Source organism: Dendropsophus ebraccatus, chromosome 1 (assembly GCF_027789765.1).
Source record: "Dendropsophus ebraccatus isolate aDenEbr1 chromosome 1, aDenEbr1.pat, whole genome shotgun sequence".
In the NCBI taxonomy this organism is placed as follows: domain Eukaryota; kingdom Metazoa; phylum Chordata; class Amphibia; order Anura; family Hylidae; genus Dendropsophus; species Dendropsophus ebraccatus.
In genome coordinates this window covers 55189157-55209349 of record NC_091454.1, presented here as the reverse complement: position 1 = coordinate 55209349, position 20193 = coordinate 55189157, and the positions used below count along the sequence as shown (strand labels likewise).

General features: G+C 44.5%; 1 protein-coding gene across 1 annotated transcript in view; it reads right to left on the bottom strand.

Moving 5' to 3' along the window:
* RAD50 (RAD50 double strand break repair protein) overlaps nucleotides 1-19157 on the bottom strand; it is a 65362-nt gene extending 46205 nt beyond the window's left edge. The window contains exons 1-10 of the mRNA XM_069971061.1: nucleotides 19037-19157; nucleotides 16039-16200; nucleotides 15161-15244; nucleotides 14600-14751; nucleotides 10621-10806; nucleotides 9744-9948; nucleotides 8053-8181; nucleotides 7771-7936; nucleotides 3481-3674; nucleotides 3152-3358 (exon numbers count right to left, since the gene is read on the bottom strand). Coding sequence (XP_069827162.1) covers nucleotides 3152-3358; nucleotides 3481-3674; nucleotides 7771-7936; nucleotides 8053-8181; nucleotides 9744-9948; nucleotides 10621-10806; nucleotides 14600-14751; nucleotides 15161-15244; nucleotides 16039-16167 — 1452 coding nt within the window. The 5' untranslated portion in view covers nucleotides 16168-16200; nucleotides 19037-19157. The remainder of the gene's footprint in view (nucleotides 1-3151; nucleotides 3359-3480; nucleotides 3675-7770; nucleotides 7937-8052; nucleotides 8182-9743; nucleotides 9949-10620; nucleotides 10807-14599; nucleotides 14752-15160; nucleotides 15245-16038; nucleotides 16201-19036) is intronic.
* Nucleotides 19158-20193: the final 1036 nt, after the last annotated feature.

The following is a 20193-nucleotide window of genomic DNA, read 5'->3' as shown; positions in this document are numbered from 1 at the left end:
CATAGTGCTGTTTTATGTCATTTTTGCATGTGTGGAGTTTTTTGTAGTTTTCTAAAAAATAAAAAAAATCCAGGCAAAAGTAAATGGATGTGAAAAGGAACTGGCTGAAACATATGCAGTGGGGTAGGTGGTATGTACAGTATAACTGACACTTTTGGGGTGCCTAAACTGGGGTACCACACCTTTTCTAATTGTACAGTAAACAAAGTGTAGGGAGCTGTAAGCCTTAGCCCTGTACATTATGTAGTGGCCATGACTATGGAGTCCGTAACCCGCAGCTCTGACTACAACTCCTGAATTTTTTTTTATCAACCACCAACTCTAACTCCTTCATAAATGGTCAGTCAGATACCAGGGGAGCTATTTATCACACTGACTCAGCAGCTTCTTCATAATGCCCTACATGATCCTGGGGCGACATCTGAGGGAATAAGGGCCCCATTCAACGGGACGATTATCGTTCGCATAATTGTTAACGATAAACGATCTCAAACGACCGCTATTGCGAAAGACCTGAAATCGTTCACCCATTTACATGGAACGATAATTGTTACTTATGATTGTTCTTGCTGTCGTCGCTATTGCGTTTGTCACTACTACGAATGACTGAACGACGTCTTATTCAATGCGAACAATTTGCGAACAAGCAACAATAAAAATAGTTCCAGGTCTTATTAAGCGTTCAACGATTTCTTGTGCGGTCGTTAATCGTTGACTGCTATTCAAACAAACGATTATCGCTTAGATTCAAATGACAACGATAATCTGAACAATAATCGTCCCGTGGAATAGGGCCCTAAGGAATAAATATAAAGCAGATTCTCCTCTGTGCATGTGTCTCCAGCCACCCTGTCCTGAAGAAAACAAAACTAGACTAGATAAAGCAGGTGTTCGTTTTCTGCTAACAACCTTCAATGTTTCTAACTATTCACCATACACAAAAGAAAAACTGAAAATGCCAGATACCTGTGATGTAAAAGGTCAGACACAGGCCCAGATTTATCAGCTCTCTGTCAGCATCAGTGCTACTGAATCACTGTGGCCCCACAGGAACTACCCTCTCAGCCAGTCAGTGACTGCAGCTGTATCCCGCCTCACTTACTTATATACTTAGTGGGCATTTCTGAGTGGGGCCTGACATTACAGTATTGGGAGACTGACGGGGACCACAAGTGGTGATGAGTAAATAGGACTTCTTTATTATGATCCCACCATCCCCGTCCCCCTGGATTTTTTTTATTGTTGCCCAGAATAAACCTTTAACTTCTGCCTCTCTCTCACACACACACACACACACACACACACACAGCCTGCTGCAGCCATAGTACACACACACAGCCTGCTGCAGCCAGAGAACGCACACGCAGCCTGCTGCAGACATAGCACACACACACACACAGACTGCTGCAGCCATAGCACACATATATACACCCTGCTGCAGCCATAGCGAGCACACACACACACACACACACACACACAGACTGCTGCAGCCATAGCACACATACTTAAACCCTGCTGCAGCCATAGCGCACACACATACACACACAGCCTGCTACAGCCATAGCACAGTAAAGAAAAACACACAATCTTCTCACAGAGAGAAAACACCACATTGAAGACAGAGATTACTGCTACACTACTTAGTGTCACTGTCGTTATAACTTTCTAAATCAACCGTAGGTGTTATATAAAGCAAGTTTGCAATATACATTCATTATTTTTTTTTAGTTATCATGCAGAACACGGCACAACCTATTTTCTGACTCTTTTTTTTCTCAAAAAAACAGGAAGCCCTGTGTATCCCAGGCCATCTGAGCACTCACAGAGAGACGACAGTCATGTGACTGACAGACACATTGAGCCGTGACTCTCTGTATTGGCTGGAATTCCTGTGTTTAGTCTGTTTTTTACAACCAGCACAAGTCAGAAAATCTGCCTTCAGGAGACTGGACCTGGATTTCTGGTAAGTTCAGCTTTGTGTTACAGCATGATAACAACAAAAAAATAATCAATGTATATTGGTACATTTTTTTCCGACTCCACAGCCCTGGCAGGCATCCAACTGGATAAACTGTGTTTTACCTGGGTGCTGCAACTTTCCCAAACAGCTGATTGTCTGGGTTCTAACTACTGATGACTAAGGATAGGCCATTTTGACTAGGAAACCCCTTGTAATGATAATATTACGACTCGCTAAACCTAAAGCCTTGTCTGGTTAGAAAAAGTAAAAACTTCCTTTACTTTGCATGCTCTATAGGGTTATAGATTTAAAAAATGCTAATAATAATAAACATAAAAATAATAATGATACACAGTCTGCAGTGCAATTCTCATCCAAATACTGGATCCCTTAAGGTTGCTTTAACAGGACCCTTACAATTGTAATAACCCTGTTATAAATAGATTCCAGGATGGTAATGTAAACAGAGATGTCAATGTGGGCAATGTCATAGCATCCATTCAATGAATGGTTTATAATGACAAAAAGGATGCACAGAGTTCCTCCAGGGGAGGGGAAGATGGTCTTTGCAGCAGGTAACACACTGATATACTTAAAGGGAATGTGTAATCAGAAGGCTACCTATTTAAATCAAGTTTTCCCATTAAAATATTTGATTTGTTTTGTCATTTTAAATTTTACTATATCATTATTTTTAAGATATGTATATCACAAATTAATCCTGAAATCTTGTAGTTATTATTCTGGGCACTAGGCTGTGGCTTCCACTTATGTGTGATGATAAAGAGAAGGCTGCTGGAAAGTGATCTGTTCAGCATTAGGCCCCGTTCCCACTGAGGAAAGGTAGCGGAATTCCGCGACGGAATTGTCCGCCGAGGAATGCCGTTAGCCTCCCGCTCATAATGGGAGTCTATGGGAGGCGCGAAGAATGAACATGTTCGCGCTGAAGAATGAACATGTTCATTCTTCAGCGCGGACAGGGCAGGAGCGCGCGCCTCCCATAGACTCCCATTATGAGCGGGAGGCTAACGGCATTCCGCGGCGGACAATTCCGTCGCGGAATTCCGCTACCTTTCCTCAGTGGGAACGGGGCCTTACAGTGAAAAAAGACACCAGTAGACAGAAAAGACAACAGCAGGTTTGACAACCTATGACACAATCACTTTAAAATGGTTCTGAGATACAGCTCACCGTTTTTATGAGTTCTTCATCAAGTTCTTGAAGTCTGTCTGAGGAGCCTTCAAGCTGCTGAAGTTCCAACTTAATGTTTTTTAGGTCTGCTTGTTTTTTGCTTTGCATACTCAATTTTAGTTCAACCGTACGTTCAAGGCCTGTCTTCTTGTCTCTTATTTCATCTATTTGTCTCTGTTTAATTGTTTCCTTATCTGAAAATTCTTTCTTCAATGCAGACAAAAATAATGCATTAGCATGTAGTAGAGAAAATAAAAGATCATTTTCATTAGGAACATGTGAAAAACGAGAGTGTAATAACCCAACAGATACCTGCATTGCATCCTTACCATCATTTGTTTTAGATCTGCTTCATCCTTTTCTTGTCTCTCTTTGATTAGTCTCTGAAAGCTAGTTGTCTGTCTGTTGTTAAATGGAGTACGCTCAAATCCATCTAACTCCAGTTGAACTGCCAAGGCCTTTATAAGAGAGTCTCGTGTTCTGATATGTTGTTGATGCTGGTCAGCCTCCATTTGAAGTCGTCCTGGATAAAAAAAAGACAATTTATATATAAATAGATAGATAGATAGATAGATTAAAAATAAACACTAATTGTACAAATAACGCAAATAAGGCCCCGTTCACACTACAGAATCAGCACCGAGATTCAGTGCAGAAACCCCCCTGCATTCAATCTCTTTGAATGGGAGGGATTGCGCGCGCCTCTGCTCAGAGAATTGACAAGTCAATTATTTAAGTGGAGAGCGGAGGCGCATGAGCCCTCCCGTTCAAACACATTGAAGGCAGGATTTGGCGCCGAGTCCGCATCTACATGGGATCCACAAGGGAATCTACACAGGGATCTCAGCGACGATTCTGTAGTGTGAATGGGGCCTAAAGGTACATTACTGAATATAGCAAGTGAACTTCTGTGAAAAAAAAAAACTAAAAAACATAAATACTCATACTACCGTATTTTTCGCTTTATAAGACGCACTTTTTTTCCTCCCAAAGTGGGAGGAAAATCTAAGTGCGTCTTATAAAGCGAAGACGGCTCCCAAGCAGTGCAGAGCACCGCATGGAAGCCGTCCCGCCCGCCCCCTGTACTGCCGCTCACTATGCATATGCATAGTGAGCGGCTCTGAGCGATCCCCTCCGCCCGCCCAGCCTGCCCCTCCATCGCCGCTCAGCTGAGCTGATCAGAAGCCCGGGAAAGTGCAATGAGCAGCACTTTCCTGGGCTCCTGATCGGCTGTCAGCTGAGCGAGCGAGCGGGCGGAGGTGGTCCCGGAACTCACCTGTCCGGCGGCCCCAGCAGCTCCTGTCTCCCGTCGGCCGTGCGCACTTCCGACATCCTCCGGGCTCAGGCAGCGGGGTACAGAGACTGCCTGTGTCCTGGATGTGTTCTGCAGCCTCTATCATTCATGATAGAGGTTGCAGGACACTTCCGGCACAGGCAGCGTCTCTGTACCCCGCTGCCTGTGCCCGGAGGATGTCGGAAGTGCGCATGGCCGACGGGAGACAGGAGCTGCTGGGGCCGCCGGACAGGTGAGTTACTGGTTTGTTGTTTTAGGGGGGGGGAAATGGCTGCTATGGGGGGCACAGGGTACTAAGGGGGTCACTGGCTACTATGGGGGCACTGGCTACTATGGGGGTCACTGGCTACTATGGGGGCACTGGCTACTATGAGGGGCACTGGCTACTATGAGGGGCACTGGCTACTATGAGGGGCACTGGCTACTATGAGGGGCACTGGCTACTATGGGGGGATTGGCTACTATGAGGGGATTGGCTACTATGAGGGGCACTGGCTACTATGGGGGGATTGGCTACTATGGGGGGCACTGGCTACTATGGGGGGCACTGGCTACTATGTGGGGCACTGGCTACTATGTGGGGCACTTTATGGGGGATTGGCTACTATGTGGGCACTATATGCTATCTCCAAACTGTGACAATGAGCAAAATATTTTTTTTTCTATTTTTCTCCCCTAAAATCAGGGGTGCGTCTTATCAAAAGGTGCGTCCTATAAAGCGAAAAATACGGTAAGTCAGATATAAGGTTTTTAGAAATTGATGGTCTCAGTATATCCTGTTAAATGGGTATTCCCATCATAACTAACATTGTTAAACATGTAGGGCTTGTCAAGATAAATACTTCTGCAAATACATTCATTTAGAAAACTCAACTCCTTTTGGTATACCTGTTCTTTTCATCTCCTTTTGACAGTTCGATGACTACAGTGGCGTAGCTATAGGGGTCGCAACGACGACCGGGCCCCTAGCTACAGGGGGCCCGCCGAGCTCCCTCGCCACTTCTTGCCTCTCTCTTTTCCCCAGAATCAGCTGTGTTAATAGCAGACAATTCGGGAGAACTGCACTGTGATCCAGCAGGCTGTCTAACGCTGCAGTTTAGAGTCCTGATTCCTCCCCATCACCTGTTTCCTGCTGCACTCTGCTGTCCGTGTGAAGGAGGGGTGGGAGAGCATGGTCCGGCACCAGGAGGAAGAGAAGGAGGGAGGCATGGAGCTGCTGAGAAAGTGACGTTTCCTCATAATAAGTAAGTGTCTGTGCTGTGTGTTTCTCTGTGCTCTGTGTTTGTCTGCCTGTCTCTGTGTATGAGAACTGTGGATGTAAATATGCAGTGTGCAAGTATATGTGTATAAAGTGTGTTTCTCTATGTAATGTGCTCAGTATGTGTATTGTGTGTGTAAAGGATGTACAGTATGTGTGTATATGATGTATGTATATGTGTATGCAGGTACAGTATGGGTGTGTATATGATGCATGTGCAGTATGGGTGTGTATATGATGCATGTACAGTATGGGTGTGTATATGATGCATGTACAGTATGGGTGTGTGTATATGATGCATGTACAGTATGGGTGTGTGTATATGATGCATGTACAGTATGGGTGTGTACAGTATATGATGCATGTACAGTATGGGTGTGTATGTGATGCATGTACAGTATGGGTGTATGATGCGTGGACAGTATGTGTGTAGGTGATATATGTGCAGTATGTATATGTGTAGTCTATATAACAGTGTGAACAGGATGCTATGTTGTACCTGGGTGTTGGGTGTGTTTCACTACAGCCGCCCCACAGCTGTCACAATCATGTATCCGTCCATAATGAAACACATACAATACTTCTTTTCAAATGGTCAAATCTTCATTATTGGTAAATTCCAGCAGCATATACAAATGTACATTAGTAAATAACATCCATGTATATCCCCCAGTGCATACGATGCAGCTTCTGAGAACATCTATTCCTCCAAGTTCAGTCTTTGACATCTCAGGCGTTGTTCACAGAGGTGAGACAAAAGGTTCCATGATACACGTGCAACGTTTCAAGCCTTCACAAAGAGAGCGTTTTCCCTTGAAACGTTGCAGCACCTGAGATGTCAAAGACTGAACTTCTCTGAAGCTGGGGCGTATGTGCTGGGGGAGATTTGAGCATTTGAAAAAAGAAGTATTGTATGTGTTTCATTATGGACTGGTATATATAGGTGTATGCATGTACAGTATGTGTGTATATGTGTATGCATGTACAGTATGTGTGTATGTGATATGTATATGGCGTATGCATGTACAGTATGTGTGTATATGATGTATGCCTGCACAGTATATGTGTATACAATGTATGTTTATGGTGTATGTATGTACAGTATGTGTGTAGATGTGAGCCCCATAGAAGAGCAGGAACCTGGACAAGTTATCCCTAGAACTACAGCCTTCATCATGCCCTGCTGATTGTTCATGATGATAGTTGTAGTTTTGCAGCATGTGGCTCTCCAGGTTGCAGCACTACAACCCCATCATGGCCTTCTGGCAGCTCATGATGGGAGTTGTAGTTTTGCAGTCTCTTTAGGTTGCAGCACTACAACCTCCATCATGTCCTACTGGAAGCTCATGATGGGAGTTGAATTTTTGTAGTCTTCTGTCTCTCCAGGTTGCTGCACTACAACCTTATCATGTCCTGCTGGAAGTTCATGATGGGAATAGTAGTTTTGCAACATGTGGCTCTCCAGATTACAGTACTACAACCTCATCATAGGCTGCTAGTGGTTCATGATGGGAGTTGTAGTTTTTCAGCTGGAGAGTCAATGATTGGAGAATGACACAGTACAGTCCATTAATTATAGGAGTATAGGGGACAGTGGTACAGCACATGAGGTGAAGGCAGTGGTACAGTACATACAATTTTGCCCAAGGGCCCATCAGCCTGTAGCTACACCCCTGAATGTCTACACTGTGGATGAGATTTATCAAAGGGTGTAAAATATACAATGGTGTAAACTGCCCACAGCAGCCAATTAGAGCTCAGCTTTCAGCCCTGGGAAAATGAAAGAGGAGCTCTGACTGGTTGCTGTGGGCAGTTTACTCCAGTGTATATTTTACACCCTTTGATGAATTAGGGCCTGTATCTCTATACACTATATTGATGAATATAACATTTTGACCCAAGACATTATATTGCACCAAAGTTTTGGTGCAATTTGGGCACATTTTAAACCATGAACCCTTCAGTAAAACACAATTTTAGTGCATGGTATAGTCACAATTCTGGTGCATTCAGCTTAGAAAATATTTGTAAAGTAAGGTGAAATGTTACAAAAAAATATTCAAAAACCTTGCTGCACTAGCAGGTCTGCCTTCTCTCGGTTGAATCTTTGATAGTCTTTAGCCGATCTGTCAATTTCACGCTGGTAATCATTCAGTTTTCTTTCTTTCTCTCTGACAGTCCTCTGGTGATTTTGATACATCTCATTTAGCTCTTCATCACTTCCTTGAAAGACCTTAAGTGACAACACATTACATTATACAACCATACACCTATAAATTTATCAATTTTACAGTGAGATAACAGGTTCTCTTTAATAGGTGGTCAAGTATAAATATCTTATTGTAAGACCTTCTCAATTTTCTCTTCCAAGTCTTGGTTATCTTTCTCCATAGTTCTTTTTCTGCTTTCCAAAGATCTGATGTCGTTGTCAAATTTCATCACTTTAGAAAGGTTTCTCTGAATGTCAGATAGACGACTCTAAAATGAAACACTATTAAAGTATAATATATTCAAATATACAGATAAAATGTGCACTTTACTTGCAAGGCACCATATATTTCAGGATCATTGGTTTTTAAATGACAGGGGCACATAAACCAATCATGTAGTTCTGATTTAAAAAAAAAAAAAGAAAAGAAAAAGGTCTTTTTTAAAAGATATCTCAAATATGATTGGTTAATACCTTCAAAAACTTAATTCAAACAAGTTTGAATTAAGACACAGAAATGTTTGCATAATCTAAAAATCACCTGTTGATGTATTTGCGCTTTGCACAGGCCCAAGTTAATAATCTGAATGCAGTAACACTAATATAAAAACGTAACATGGATTTCCCTTTCTGGTTTCCTCATTTTCATCTATGACACAGGCAGTCTTGTGATGCCTCTCTGGGGCTAATATTATGGATTGTATTTTTTGTATTTATACTAATATGTTTGTTGTTTATACAATGTGCCCCACATAAGGTCATACCTTTGGGAGACATTGTGGCTAAATATTTACAACACTGTTTGTCCTGTAATTAAAGGGGTTGTCCGGCGATAAAAAATTATTCACAGAATAACACACATTACAAAGTTATACAACTTTGTAATGTATGTTATGTCTGTGAATGGCCCCCTTCCCCGTGTCCCACCACCCCCACCCGTGTACCCGGAAGTGTGGTGCGCTATACATTACCTGTCACGTGCCGACCACGGTCTCCGATCCTCAGCAGTGACGTCTTCTTCGGGAGGCCACGGATCTTCCCGAGTGCCGGCCGCCCTCTGCAGCGTCATCCGAAGCTCAGCCGCGATTGGCTGAGCATAACTGTGCTCAGCCAATCGCGGCTGAGCAGCTGATGACGTGGCCGCGTCATCAGCCGCTCAGCCGCGATTGGCTGAGCACAGTTATGCTCAGCCAATCGCGGCTGAGCTTCGGATGACGCTGCAGAGGGTTGCCGGCACTCGGGAAGATCCGCCGGCCTCCCGAAGAAGACGTCACTGCTGACGATCGGAGACCGTGGACGACACGAGATGCGGTGAGTATAATGCACCACACTTCCGGGTCTAGCGTGGGTGGGGGGAAACACGAGGAAGGGGGCCATTCACAGACATAACATACATTACAAAGTTGTATAACTTTGTAATGTGTGTTATTCTGTGAATAATTTTTTATCGCCGGACAACCCCTTTAAAGTTTTCATAGGAGCCATAGTCATTGCACACACTGGATAAACATAGTGAAAAAGGAACAAGGATGTCCACTAATTTATTGGGGGCTGCTTTCTCTCATTAACAGAAACAATATTTACTTCCACACTTGCACATAGCTGATTTGTGTACTTCCAAGAGGGGAACACCTACGATTAAGTTTCTGTGGATAGACCTGTAATCTGAAACTTAGTTGTTCAAACAAGTCAATCCTGACACTACAAGTTACCCAATGAGCTCTTAGTCATTTTAACACTTGCAATTCAGAGTGGCCAGGAAATAAGGAAGCAAAACTGACTGTATGACGATTTGACATATGACAAATATGATAACGAATCTCTTACATACTTTGAGAGGTTCAAGTTGATTGTCAATAGACTTCACATTTTCCCTAGAAGCTGTCAGCTGCGTTTCTTTACTGCGGAGATTGTCTCGGATTTCCTGGGCTTTCTCCTTGTTCTGTTTAAGATATTTAAGTTCTGCCTGACACTCTTTTATACGCTGGGCCTGCTTCATTCTCACTTGCCTCAACGTTTCTAGGGCTTTAATGTATCTGTAGAGGAAAATAAATTTGACTGCAAAGTTTATAACTCTTTAAGTTGTGCCCTATTGATGTAACTCACTAATCTCATACTATACTGAATACCTGGCATATTATAATAAAGAAATACTCAGTGCTAACGCTCACCACAGTAATGCAAAAAACACACTCACAAGGTACCTGACATAAACATATACACAAATAAATGGACAGTATTTTTATTCTTATTTTGGTCAGTATTTTTACCAAAACCTAAGCATAAAACACAGGACAAGGTGTCAATCTGTCTGTAATAGTTTTTCTGTGTGTCATTTTCATTTCTGGTTTTGGGTTAAAACACTGTCCAAAATACAAAACAAAGGCTAATAAAAATAATGTGCAAGAACATAGCCTTACACCTAGGGGGGATTTATGAAGAACTGCATACTTTTCCCCGGCCTGTCCCCTTTTCCCCGGCCAAATTCACTAAGAGACGCACAGTCAGACAACATTGCTACATCCATAATGTTGTTAAAAAAAGAACACGTTTCATTATCTGTTTCTAATCTGTAAAAAAATCTAGGTGATACAATTCCTTTAAATACACTCAGTAGGAATGTGCAAAGGAGTGACAGAAATATTAAGAATAAATATTATTATAATGGGATTTTAGATTTTAGAGGTGAAACAAAATTAAACATTTACCTAGTTGCTGAAAAGATTTCATCAAACTTTATTTTCAGCTGCCTTCCTTCACTCAAAGGCCAGTTAGAATCTTCCTGGTGGCAAAATATGACGTTGTTGAGAACAGCAGTCGACACTCCTAAGGCACTTATCATCTCTTTGTCCATTTCTGCACACTTTGTACTCAGGCTTACTTTTTCACCATGCCTATAAGCAAAGGGAAATTATTATCAGCATATACACATTGCAGTAGGTTTCTCTTCCAAAACAATACAGCCTCTATCATTAAAGGGATATTTCAAGTTAAATACTCTATCTACAGATTAAGTGTCAAATCGCAGAGGTCTGCTCGCTGGGACCCCCTGTGATCTAGAGCAGTGTTTCTAAACCATTTCAAGACAAGTACCCCCATGCGACAAGATGCTCCAGCCGAGTACCCCGATGGATGCGATCGATTATAATCTTTGCCCTAGGGTACATTCACGCGTATGTTTTGCAGCAAAATCTGCTGCGATACTCCGCTGCGGTACTGTTATGGCCTATGGCTCTGCATTCTTGCAGCACATTTTCATTCCGCTATGAAAAGCCACAGCCTACTTATTTTTACTTATTAGCTGCCTGGCCTTACAGATCATACTTATCTGACAACGCTCCCTCTGCTTCTCAGTCTTGCAGGTCACTGCCCACCCAGCCAATCAGTGGCTGCGGCGGGCAGTCAGTGAGTCGGAAGCCAGGGAAGCGGGTAGAAGCTTGGACAGGTAATGATATGCCCCTAGGAGCCAGATATGTCACATGCAGCCACATATGCCCCTTTTGGCTAGGTATGCCTCTTGCAGCCAGGTATGTCCCATGGAGCCAGATGTGCCCCTAGCCATGTATGCCCCCTGAAGCTGGAAATGCCCCTAGCCAGATGTGTCCTATGGAGCCGGATATGTCCCCCTGCAGCCAAAAACACACCCAACGTCGCCAGATACCTTCCCCCTTGCAGCCAGATACCTCCCTATGTTGTCAAGACACCTCCTTCTATGTTGTCAGATACCTCCCCCAATATACTGATACCTTCACATGTAGCCAGATACCTCTTCATGTAGCCTGACACCTCCCCCATGTAGCCAGATACCTCCCCCATGTAGCCAGATACCTCCCCCATATAGCCAGATACCTCCCCCATATAGCCAGATACCTCCCCCATGTAGTCAGATACCTCCCCCATGTAGTCAGATACCTCCCCCATGTAGTCAGATACCTCCCCCATGTAGTCAGATACCTCCCCCATGTAGTCAGTTGTTTTGATGGTTGATTTGACGTTGCGATCTATTAATGTTGAACTGAGAGAGGTCTGTGAGGGGTCACCCCTTGGAAATTTCTTTTTACCTCGGGGCACCCCTACCAAATAACGTTCTACGAAATACAAAATAATAAGTCATCATTCAGTGACTCACAGGTGATGTCTTTTTTCACCCTTTTTTTCACTAGCGCTCCATGATGATTTCTTGCAGCTACAATTCATCTTTTCAGAACCTGCCAGACAAACATCTCAGGCTCGGTAAATTTCTAGCAACTTCCTTCCCTTTTTCCCCACCTATAGGCTTCCATACAATAATCATGGTGTCATGTGTAGTAAAGTGAGTAGATATGTGGGTTGCCCCCTGTATACATGTTCCTCTGATTTACCCCAATATAGTAATGTCTCCTGCTGTGCCCCCATGTATTAATAATGCCTCCTGCTGTGCCCCCATATAGTAATAATGTCCTCTGCTGTGCCGACATATAGTAATAATGCTTCCTGCTGTGCCCTCATAGTAATATTGCCTTGCTCCCTACTGTGCCCGATAGTAAATGTCCCCTGTCCTGTCACATAGTAATGCCCCCCTCCCATGCCCCAAAACAGATAAAACAAACTTCATACTCACCTTATCCTTAAACTCTCTTCTCCAGTCCCTGAGCCAGAAAAAGCTAAGTGAGCCATGGTGCTGCAGAGTGAGGTCTGAAGGGAAGAGAAGAAAGGGGGAGAGTTGAGGTGAAGGGGGGGAGAGAAGAGGTGAAGAAGGGGAGAGAGGAGGAGAAGGGGGGGGGGAGAGGAGGAGAAGGGGGAGAGAAGAGGTGAAGAAGGGGAGAGAGGAGGTAAAGGGGGGAGAGAGAAGGTGAAGGAGGAAGAAAGGAGGTAAAGGGGGAAGAAAGGAGGTAAAGGGGGAAGAAAGGAGGTAAAGGGGGGAGAGAGGAGGTAAAGGGGGGAGAAAGGAGGTAAAGGGGGGAGAGAGGAGGTAAAGGGGGAGAGAGGAGGTGAAGGGGGGGAGAGAGAGGAGGAGTAGGGGCAAGAGAGGAGAAGGGGGGAGAAAGGAAGTAAAGGAGGGAGAGAGAGGGGGTGGAATTTGGTGTCTGAGGCGCAATCCGCAAGCGCCCCTTCTCTGCTGCTGGGGGGGGGGGGAGAGAAGTCAGTTGGGGGGGGGGGGCATCCCTCCATCCCTGGACCCAATCTATGCTGAGCCAGGGGGAGGGTGGGCCGCTGCTATCCTCACAGTGGGGTCAGGGAGGAAAGGGGAGTCGGGGTACTATCGCAAGCTGAGTGGGGTCCGGAGGGTGTCACTGGCAGCTTCCCGCGTGGTCGCCGGCTGATAGGAACGTCCCTGACTTCCCTATTTCCCCCCCATCAGCATTACCCACACAGAATCCTAGTACCGCGGGTGAGCTGCTGCTGGAGGAAGGAAGATCAGAGCCGCAATGGTGATTGGTGCCGGGACACTGCTGAGTGATAGCAGTGTCCCGGCACTAAAACCAAAAGTTTATTTTTTCCTGCTTACCCCCTCAAACTGCGGCGCGTACCCCGAGGGGTACCACAGGTGGAGAAACCCTGATCTAGAGAACGTGGACCTGAGTGTTTGTTTTAAACAAAGTGGCAAGTTGTGCATGCACATAAGCAACACTGATCCATTCATTGTCTATGGAACTGCTAAAGATAGCCGAGTGCTGCTGACATTTTCCCACTTTCGAGATTGCAAGGGGTCCCAGCTTGACCTCTGTTATCTGACACCCCCATGTAGACAGACGATAACTGATTTGACTTTGAATACTCCTTTAGGGCGGGTTCACACGTATCGTATCCGCAGCAGATTTCACGCTGCGAGTTTGCAGCGAAATCCGCAGCGGATACCAGTCGTTTTCAATGAGAAGACATACTCACAACGAGATTGTCATCCTGCTGCGAGTATGTAAATGCCGCCCCTTTAAACCATCGCATACATTACCTGCTCCGCGCTCCGGCTGAACCTGAGGCTCCCGTCGGTCGGCTCAGCCAATCAGTGACTGCGGCGGGGCCAAGCACTGATTGGCTGAGCGGAACCAACGGGAGCCTCAGATGCAGCCGCAGCGCGGAGCAGGTACAGTATGCTCCAGTCGGCTGGTTAAAGGGGCTTCTAACTGCTTCTGGCTCTCTCCAATGACTTCCCCTCCCTTCTCCCTCATTGCCCCCCCTCCATAGACCTGTATAGAAAGCATGTAACCTCATCTCTCAGTGACCTTCTAATCTTTCTTGCAGATACAAAATAGAATTGAGCTGTTCAAATGAATGAAATGGGAGGGGGAGGGAAGTGCCTATATATCTATCAAACCCATAAGCCTAGGAATTTACCTTCAACACTGTGACTAAAAACCCTATTAACATGCATAATATGGATCAGCGCATCTTGATACAGTTGCTCGTAGCTTTGTCAAATCCACCAGAATAAGGGTTGTGGATGTTTTTACATTGACTAAAAAATAACCCAACAGATCTCATGGCATTCCAGAAGTGATTAAACCTGCTAAACTAGCGAAAATTTCAGAAAACTTCATGTTAAACATGACTTATGGGATGACGTAAGTGTCCCACCACATTTCTTTTTCACTAACGGATTAAAGATCCCATAAACTTTTGCACTTTTAAAATTTCCCTCATGTCATTGGTCCACATACATTTTTTGGGTCCTCTACTGGTCTGAAAATGTAAATGTAACTAGCTTACTTCATTCTTGTGATGACTCCTTCCAGTGTTTTAAATTCAGTCTTTTTCCCTTTCTGTGTACACACCATGGACCTCTGAACAGCTACAACTCCTCCATTCACGTCCCGTAGCTGTAAACGGATCTGGGCTCTTACATCTGTTTCATGTGCAACCTGGGAATGTGAAATTAAATGGATCTAAACAGTTAGCCAATAAATAATTATATCATTACTTATCTGTACACTGGTCTTAGCTAAATCTCCGCCCCTATTTCCCACACCAGTAAATCTGCCGAATGTGAGGCTTGCCTCTGCTTGCAGGTGTAAAGCCCGTATTACACGTATCGACCTGCCCCATCAGACAAGCAGGGCATACTTTGCAATAAAAGTCATAGATTTTAGCGCAAACCAGCTGATTTGTGCAGAAGTGCAGCTTTTTCCTGGAGTACGCTGGGTGCAGGGACGATAAATTTAAACATAATAGGACTGAAGAAGATGTTAAATTTCATTTGTACAATTATTTTAAATTAGTATGCAGTATTAGAATGGCCCATGAGTGATTACAAAAATATCTACGAATTACCTTAGGATCATGCACAAAGGTATTCCCTTTTGATCCAGGTGGAAAATCCCCTGTCGTAATATACTTTAGGCACTCAATAATGGTCTGAAATTGCATAAAAGAACTTTTGTTACTTATATTTGAATAATGTGCTTTTCAGTAATACAGTCATCTGCACACATTGGGTTCAAGAAGTCATCTTTTCCACAAAAATCTTAACTATTCTTAACATGCTTAGAAATTTTTTTTTTTTAGAAAAATAATTATAGTGCACATTCCTGTAGAATTTTTCTTTATAACTGGAAGTGCGCTGTAAAGTGAATGTACCATTTGCTAACCGAAAGTTTTTCTTAGTCAACTACCTTGTCTGTGCCAGAGTGGGGATCCCGGTCATGCTTTTCATTTTTCAAAACACCACCTGGTTCCTGCGCTCGGCACTGGTATTCTTCATGTGCAGCGACTTGCTCTATACACTGGAGGGGGGCAGCCGCCCCCAGTGTAATGATATCCCCTCCCCTTTGTGATGCTCCTCCATTAGAATCAATTGATTGTAATCGTAAATTGATACTATCACCCCCCCCCCCTTACCCTCGCCTCATTTCATCAGTAGACAGTGTCACCTAGGTGGGGCACAGCATCAAATCTGTGGAATCAAATCAGCTCCGGATTTGCTGCGGATCCTGTACGTGTGAACACACCCTTACGGGACTTGAAGCTGCAATCATCTGTTATAGTAACTGCAGTGCAGCATAACCATCAGTAGTAGGCCACATTCACACTTTCTGTAGGCTGCACAGATTTTTTCCCCACCATTCTACAATATTATACCTTAGCCACATTTATACCGAGGCCAAACAATGTTTTCATTATATATACATACTAATACATATACAACTTACAGTTTTTCCTGCTCCATTTGGTCCTACTAAAATTGTCAGTGGAGTGAAGAATGTTATAACTTGTTTATCTTTATCTTCCACTCCAAAACTTCTCACACCCATGATACTCATTTTCTCTATTTTGGACATCTTGATGAATATGACTTTATGTCCTTGAAACGCCTAAAAAAACACAAACATAGAACTGTTATTACTAAACACTACATTGTATATGCCATATATATGTACTACTGCACTACAACCAGAAACACAAATAGCTAAATATCAAAAAGCCATAAAATCAAAACAGGTGTCACAAATATAAATAACTAAATGGGTTGGACATTTTCTTACCAAATAAGAAATGTACTGTATGTCAAAGTCGTATACCGCCATTGTGAAAAAAGTGGGAGCTGCAGCGGCTTCCACAGCTCCAGCATTTTTTTTTAAATGACAGAATACCCCTTTAATGCTTTGGTTATGTTACTTATGAATACTGCAGTCCTGCTTTGTCCCATTGCTCAGATAGGTGAAGACTTCCCTTTTCCTCTTTTGGTTTAAATGGCAATGCAATTGAGGATGCCCAGCAAGGTGCATGGTCAAACGGTCCTCCACAGCCAGCCATTTTATGGATGGGTTTGCCATCTGAACCGCTGTGATAGATGAGGGAGCAAGGAGCAGGACTTTACCTGAGGCACAGCAGGTGTACCTACAGTGTGCATAAGTAACCTAACTAAAGCATTTACATATATTTGTAATATCTGCAAAGAAAGTGGCACTGATAGGCGGCACAATGCTGCAGCCAGTAATTGGCTGAGTGGGCTGTCCGAGGCCAGGGATAAAAAAATTTTGTTTTTTTACTTGCCGCCCTGCCATAGACTGCCGGGCAGAGCATCGTAGAGCTGTACCCGGCAGCTATAAGGTAATGGGGCCAGTTCACACTTTACCAGGGAGGTGATTGGTTTCCATTTAACGGAAGTCAGGAAGTGGTGACATGTCCCAGCAACCAGCCAGTGACCTATCACCACTTACCTCAGCAAGGGCTTGCTGCGATTGGCCCATGACGGACCAAAGTGTCAGGAGGGGCAGGCTTTTGAAAGCTTTTCCTGCTCTAATCCTGTACAGCCCTGTGGTACAATACAGTATGAAAAACAGACACGAATTACCCCTGATTGTCACCCATCCGGTTGCTGTACCTGATCATTATCCCAGTCCCATTGCTGTACCTGATCATTATCCCAGTCCTATTGCTGTACCTGATCATTATCCCAGTCCTATTGCTGTACCTGATCATTATCCCAGTCCCATTGCTGTACCTGATCATTATCCCAGTCCCATTGCTGTACCTGATCATTATCCCAGTCCCATTGCTGTACCTGATCATTATTCCAGTCCCGTTGCTGTACCTGATCATTATCCCAGTGCCGTTGATGTACCTGATAGTCTCCCCTGTCCTGTTGCTGTACCCGATTGTTGCCGTTGTTACGTAAAATTTGAAATAAATCGATCTATCCGTGGGTCATGTTAAAGTGAATGTACCTCATGGTACATTCGCTTGAAAAAGTTAAAAGACAAGCTCTCCTAGTCCTGTATGTAGTGGATAGTACCTTCAAAAACTAACCCAAAAAAGGAAACCTGTGAACTGATAACTAGATCATGGATACCCAAGACACACGGTGTGTTTACAGAGATTTATCTGCCATATTTTTTAAGCCAAAGCCAGGAATGGATTTGAAAAGAGGAGAAATCTCAGTCTATCCTTTATGACCTGTTCTCTGTTTATAGTCTTGTTCCTGGCTTTGGCTTCAAAGATCTGTCAGATAAATCTCTCTGTGCATTATTACAGATAGACATGAGAAGCTATTAGGCACAAATTGTTGGAGAGGCAATCTGTAAAGCCATGCTGGAAAGAAATGCATGGCAGGCCAGGGGGCCTTCTAAAGGCTATGGATACCCATCAGCATCTGGCAATTGCGTCGCTGGACTGACAATGATCCATTTCATGACATGGTTATGATCTTACTGCAGCATGTAACAGGTTAAACTACCAGAGTGCAGCAGTTACAGAGGGAGCCCCAAATCGCCTTACTTGGACCCCGCTGTAAAACGTTGTATGGGTTGCAGTAGGGTCACTTAGTGACCTCTGTAAAAGGGTGTGCTGGTGGCCACTGCGACAGTGTTAAGTCCATTTCCCTAATGGATATACTGTACATATGGGGATGTAAGAAAACAGGATTCTGACCTATACTGTGGCAGACAGCAGCAGGACCCAATAATTTAAAGATTCCAAAGGATATCTGTGGCAAATATAGAAAACTCAGTGTGAACCTGGCCTTAAACATGGCTGGCCACATTTTTGCGTCTTGCACATAAAAGGTGTGGGTGTGGGTTGGGGGGGGGCACTGTACTGTGTGAATGGAGACATGGCCTGCCCACCAAGAAGATTTTAAAATCTGTGTGTTCGGAGCTGGTGGGGATTTCTGAGGCTACTAAGCAGCCAGATAACCCTGAAACCTGCGTCTCTTGATAAATCCAGCAGAGAGGGGGATTTCAGATCAGCGCTATGAGCCCCTCAAGGCAAATTCTCCCCTCCAAAGTCTGTGTTCAGGAAATGTATTGCATTTAGCCCATGGAACTAACTAGAACACATGGGCATCCCTTCCTGACAGGTGCCAACCTGGCGCAGCCTGGTATCATACTGTGATGGGCTCCTCACTGCCTCATCTAAGCTGTTCTGAGGAAACTAAAGGCTAAGTTTTACCTCAAAGGGTTCTGCAGGAGCTGCAATGTTTACTATAATTAATGTACACAGGCCCAGCTGCTGCAGAACATCTTATCCCCTTCTTCCCTCACACTCTCAGGCTGCAGCACATTAGGAGACGTGTAACCTCTAACCAGAAGCAGCTTCTACTTTCCCGCCACTTCCTGTCACGCCGGCCGCATGACACACGTGTGGAGGCGGCGGCGCAGGACGGACGCGGTACCGGAGTGCCTCACACTGCCCGGGCTGCTCACCCACCCGTTATCCGCCACCGTACCACTGGCCTGTACCGAGGTCTGCCCGTGACGTCCCCCGTGGTCACGTCCCCGTTCCTCTGCCCGCCTCTCCGCTGTCAGCCAATGGCGGAGCCTGCACGGGCAGCAGCAAAGCTTGTGTGACTCCGTGTGCCGCGGGTCAGGTTAGGTGACGCGTCTCACTGACAAGTCACCAGGCGGTACCGCAGGAGTCACAGACAGAACGTACAGCTGCTATATGCTCTCTGGTTACGTTGTACTCCGGTTTGTGATAAGAAACAATGGCAGATTATTGTCCTGTATGTCAACAGCTTCATAAAAAGAGAAAGGCAGCCAGGAAGTTGTAGAGAAGCCTCATTCACACCTGTGTATTTAGGATGAATTATAGGGGTTATCCAGGATTAGAAACAAAAAACCATCCCCCCTATTCTCAGCTTGTGTGTGGTGTTCAATGGAACTGGGCTGCAAAACCCATAACTGAGACTGGTGCCGGGAGATAGCAGCCATTGTCTGTAAGCCTGGATAACACTTTGGAATTGGCATCCAAAATTCTGTCCAAAATAACTGAATGTAGTCACTAGCTGGGTAACACAAAAAACTAATATCTGTGCAACAATGTTGTGCAAAAAATTGCACAGAACGTGTGACTGACACTAAGGGTGCCTTCACACGTACCGTATCGCTGCGTCTTTATCGCTGCGTTTTTGGTCCGATTTTTACATGCAAATTTAGATTTTCACATGAAAATCATGTGAAAATCAAAACGCGCATGTAAAAAACGCGATAAAAACGCAGCGATACGGTACGTGTGAAGGCACCCTTAAAGTGACTGTACCATTAGGCCCAGGCTGAAGCACCCTTAGTGGGAAGAAACCCCAGCCCCTCCATGACGTGACTCCATTAGAATCAATGGAACCCTATCATAGAGGGGCGGGGGTTTCCTCCCACTAAGGGTAGGTCGGCCCGCCCCAGTGCTTCAGCCTGGGCCTGCTGGTACAGTCCTTTTAAAGGGAACCAATCACACTAAAATTGGGCATAAAGGTAAGGAAACGTGCTGGTACATCAGCCAGCACGCTTCCTAACCATGTCCCATGAACATTCAGCCCGCAAAGTTAGTTTAACCGTGTCCCGCGCTCTCTGCAAATTACCATACAAGTAGTC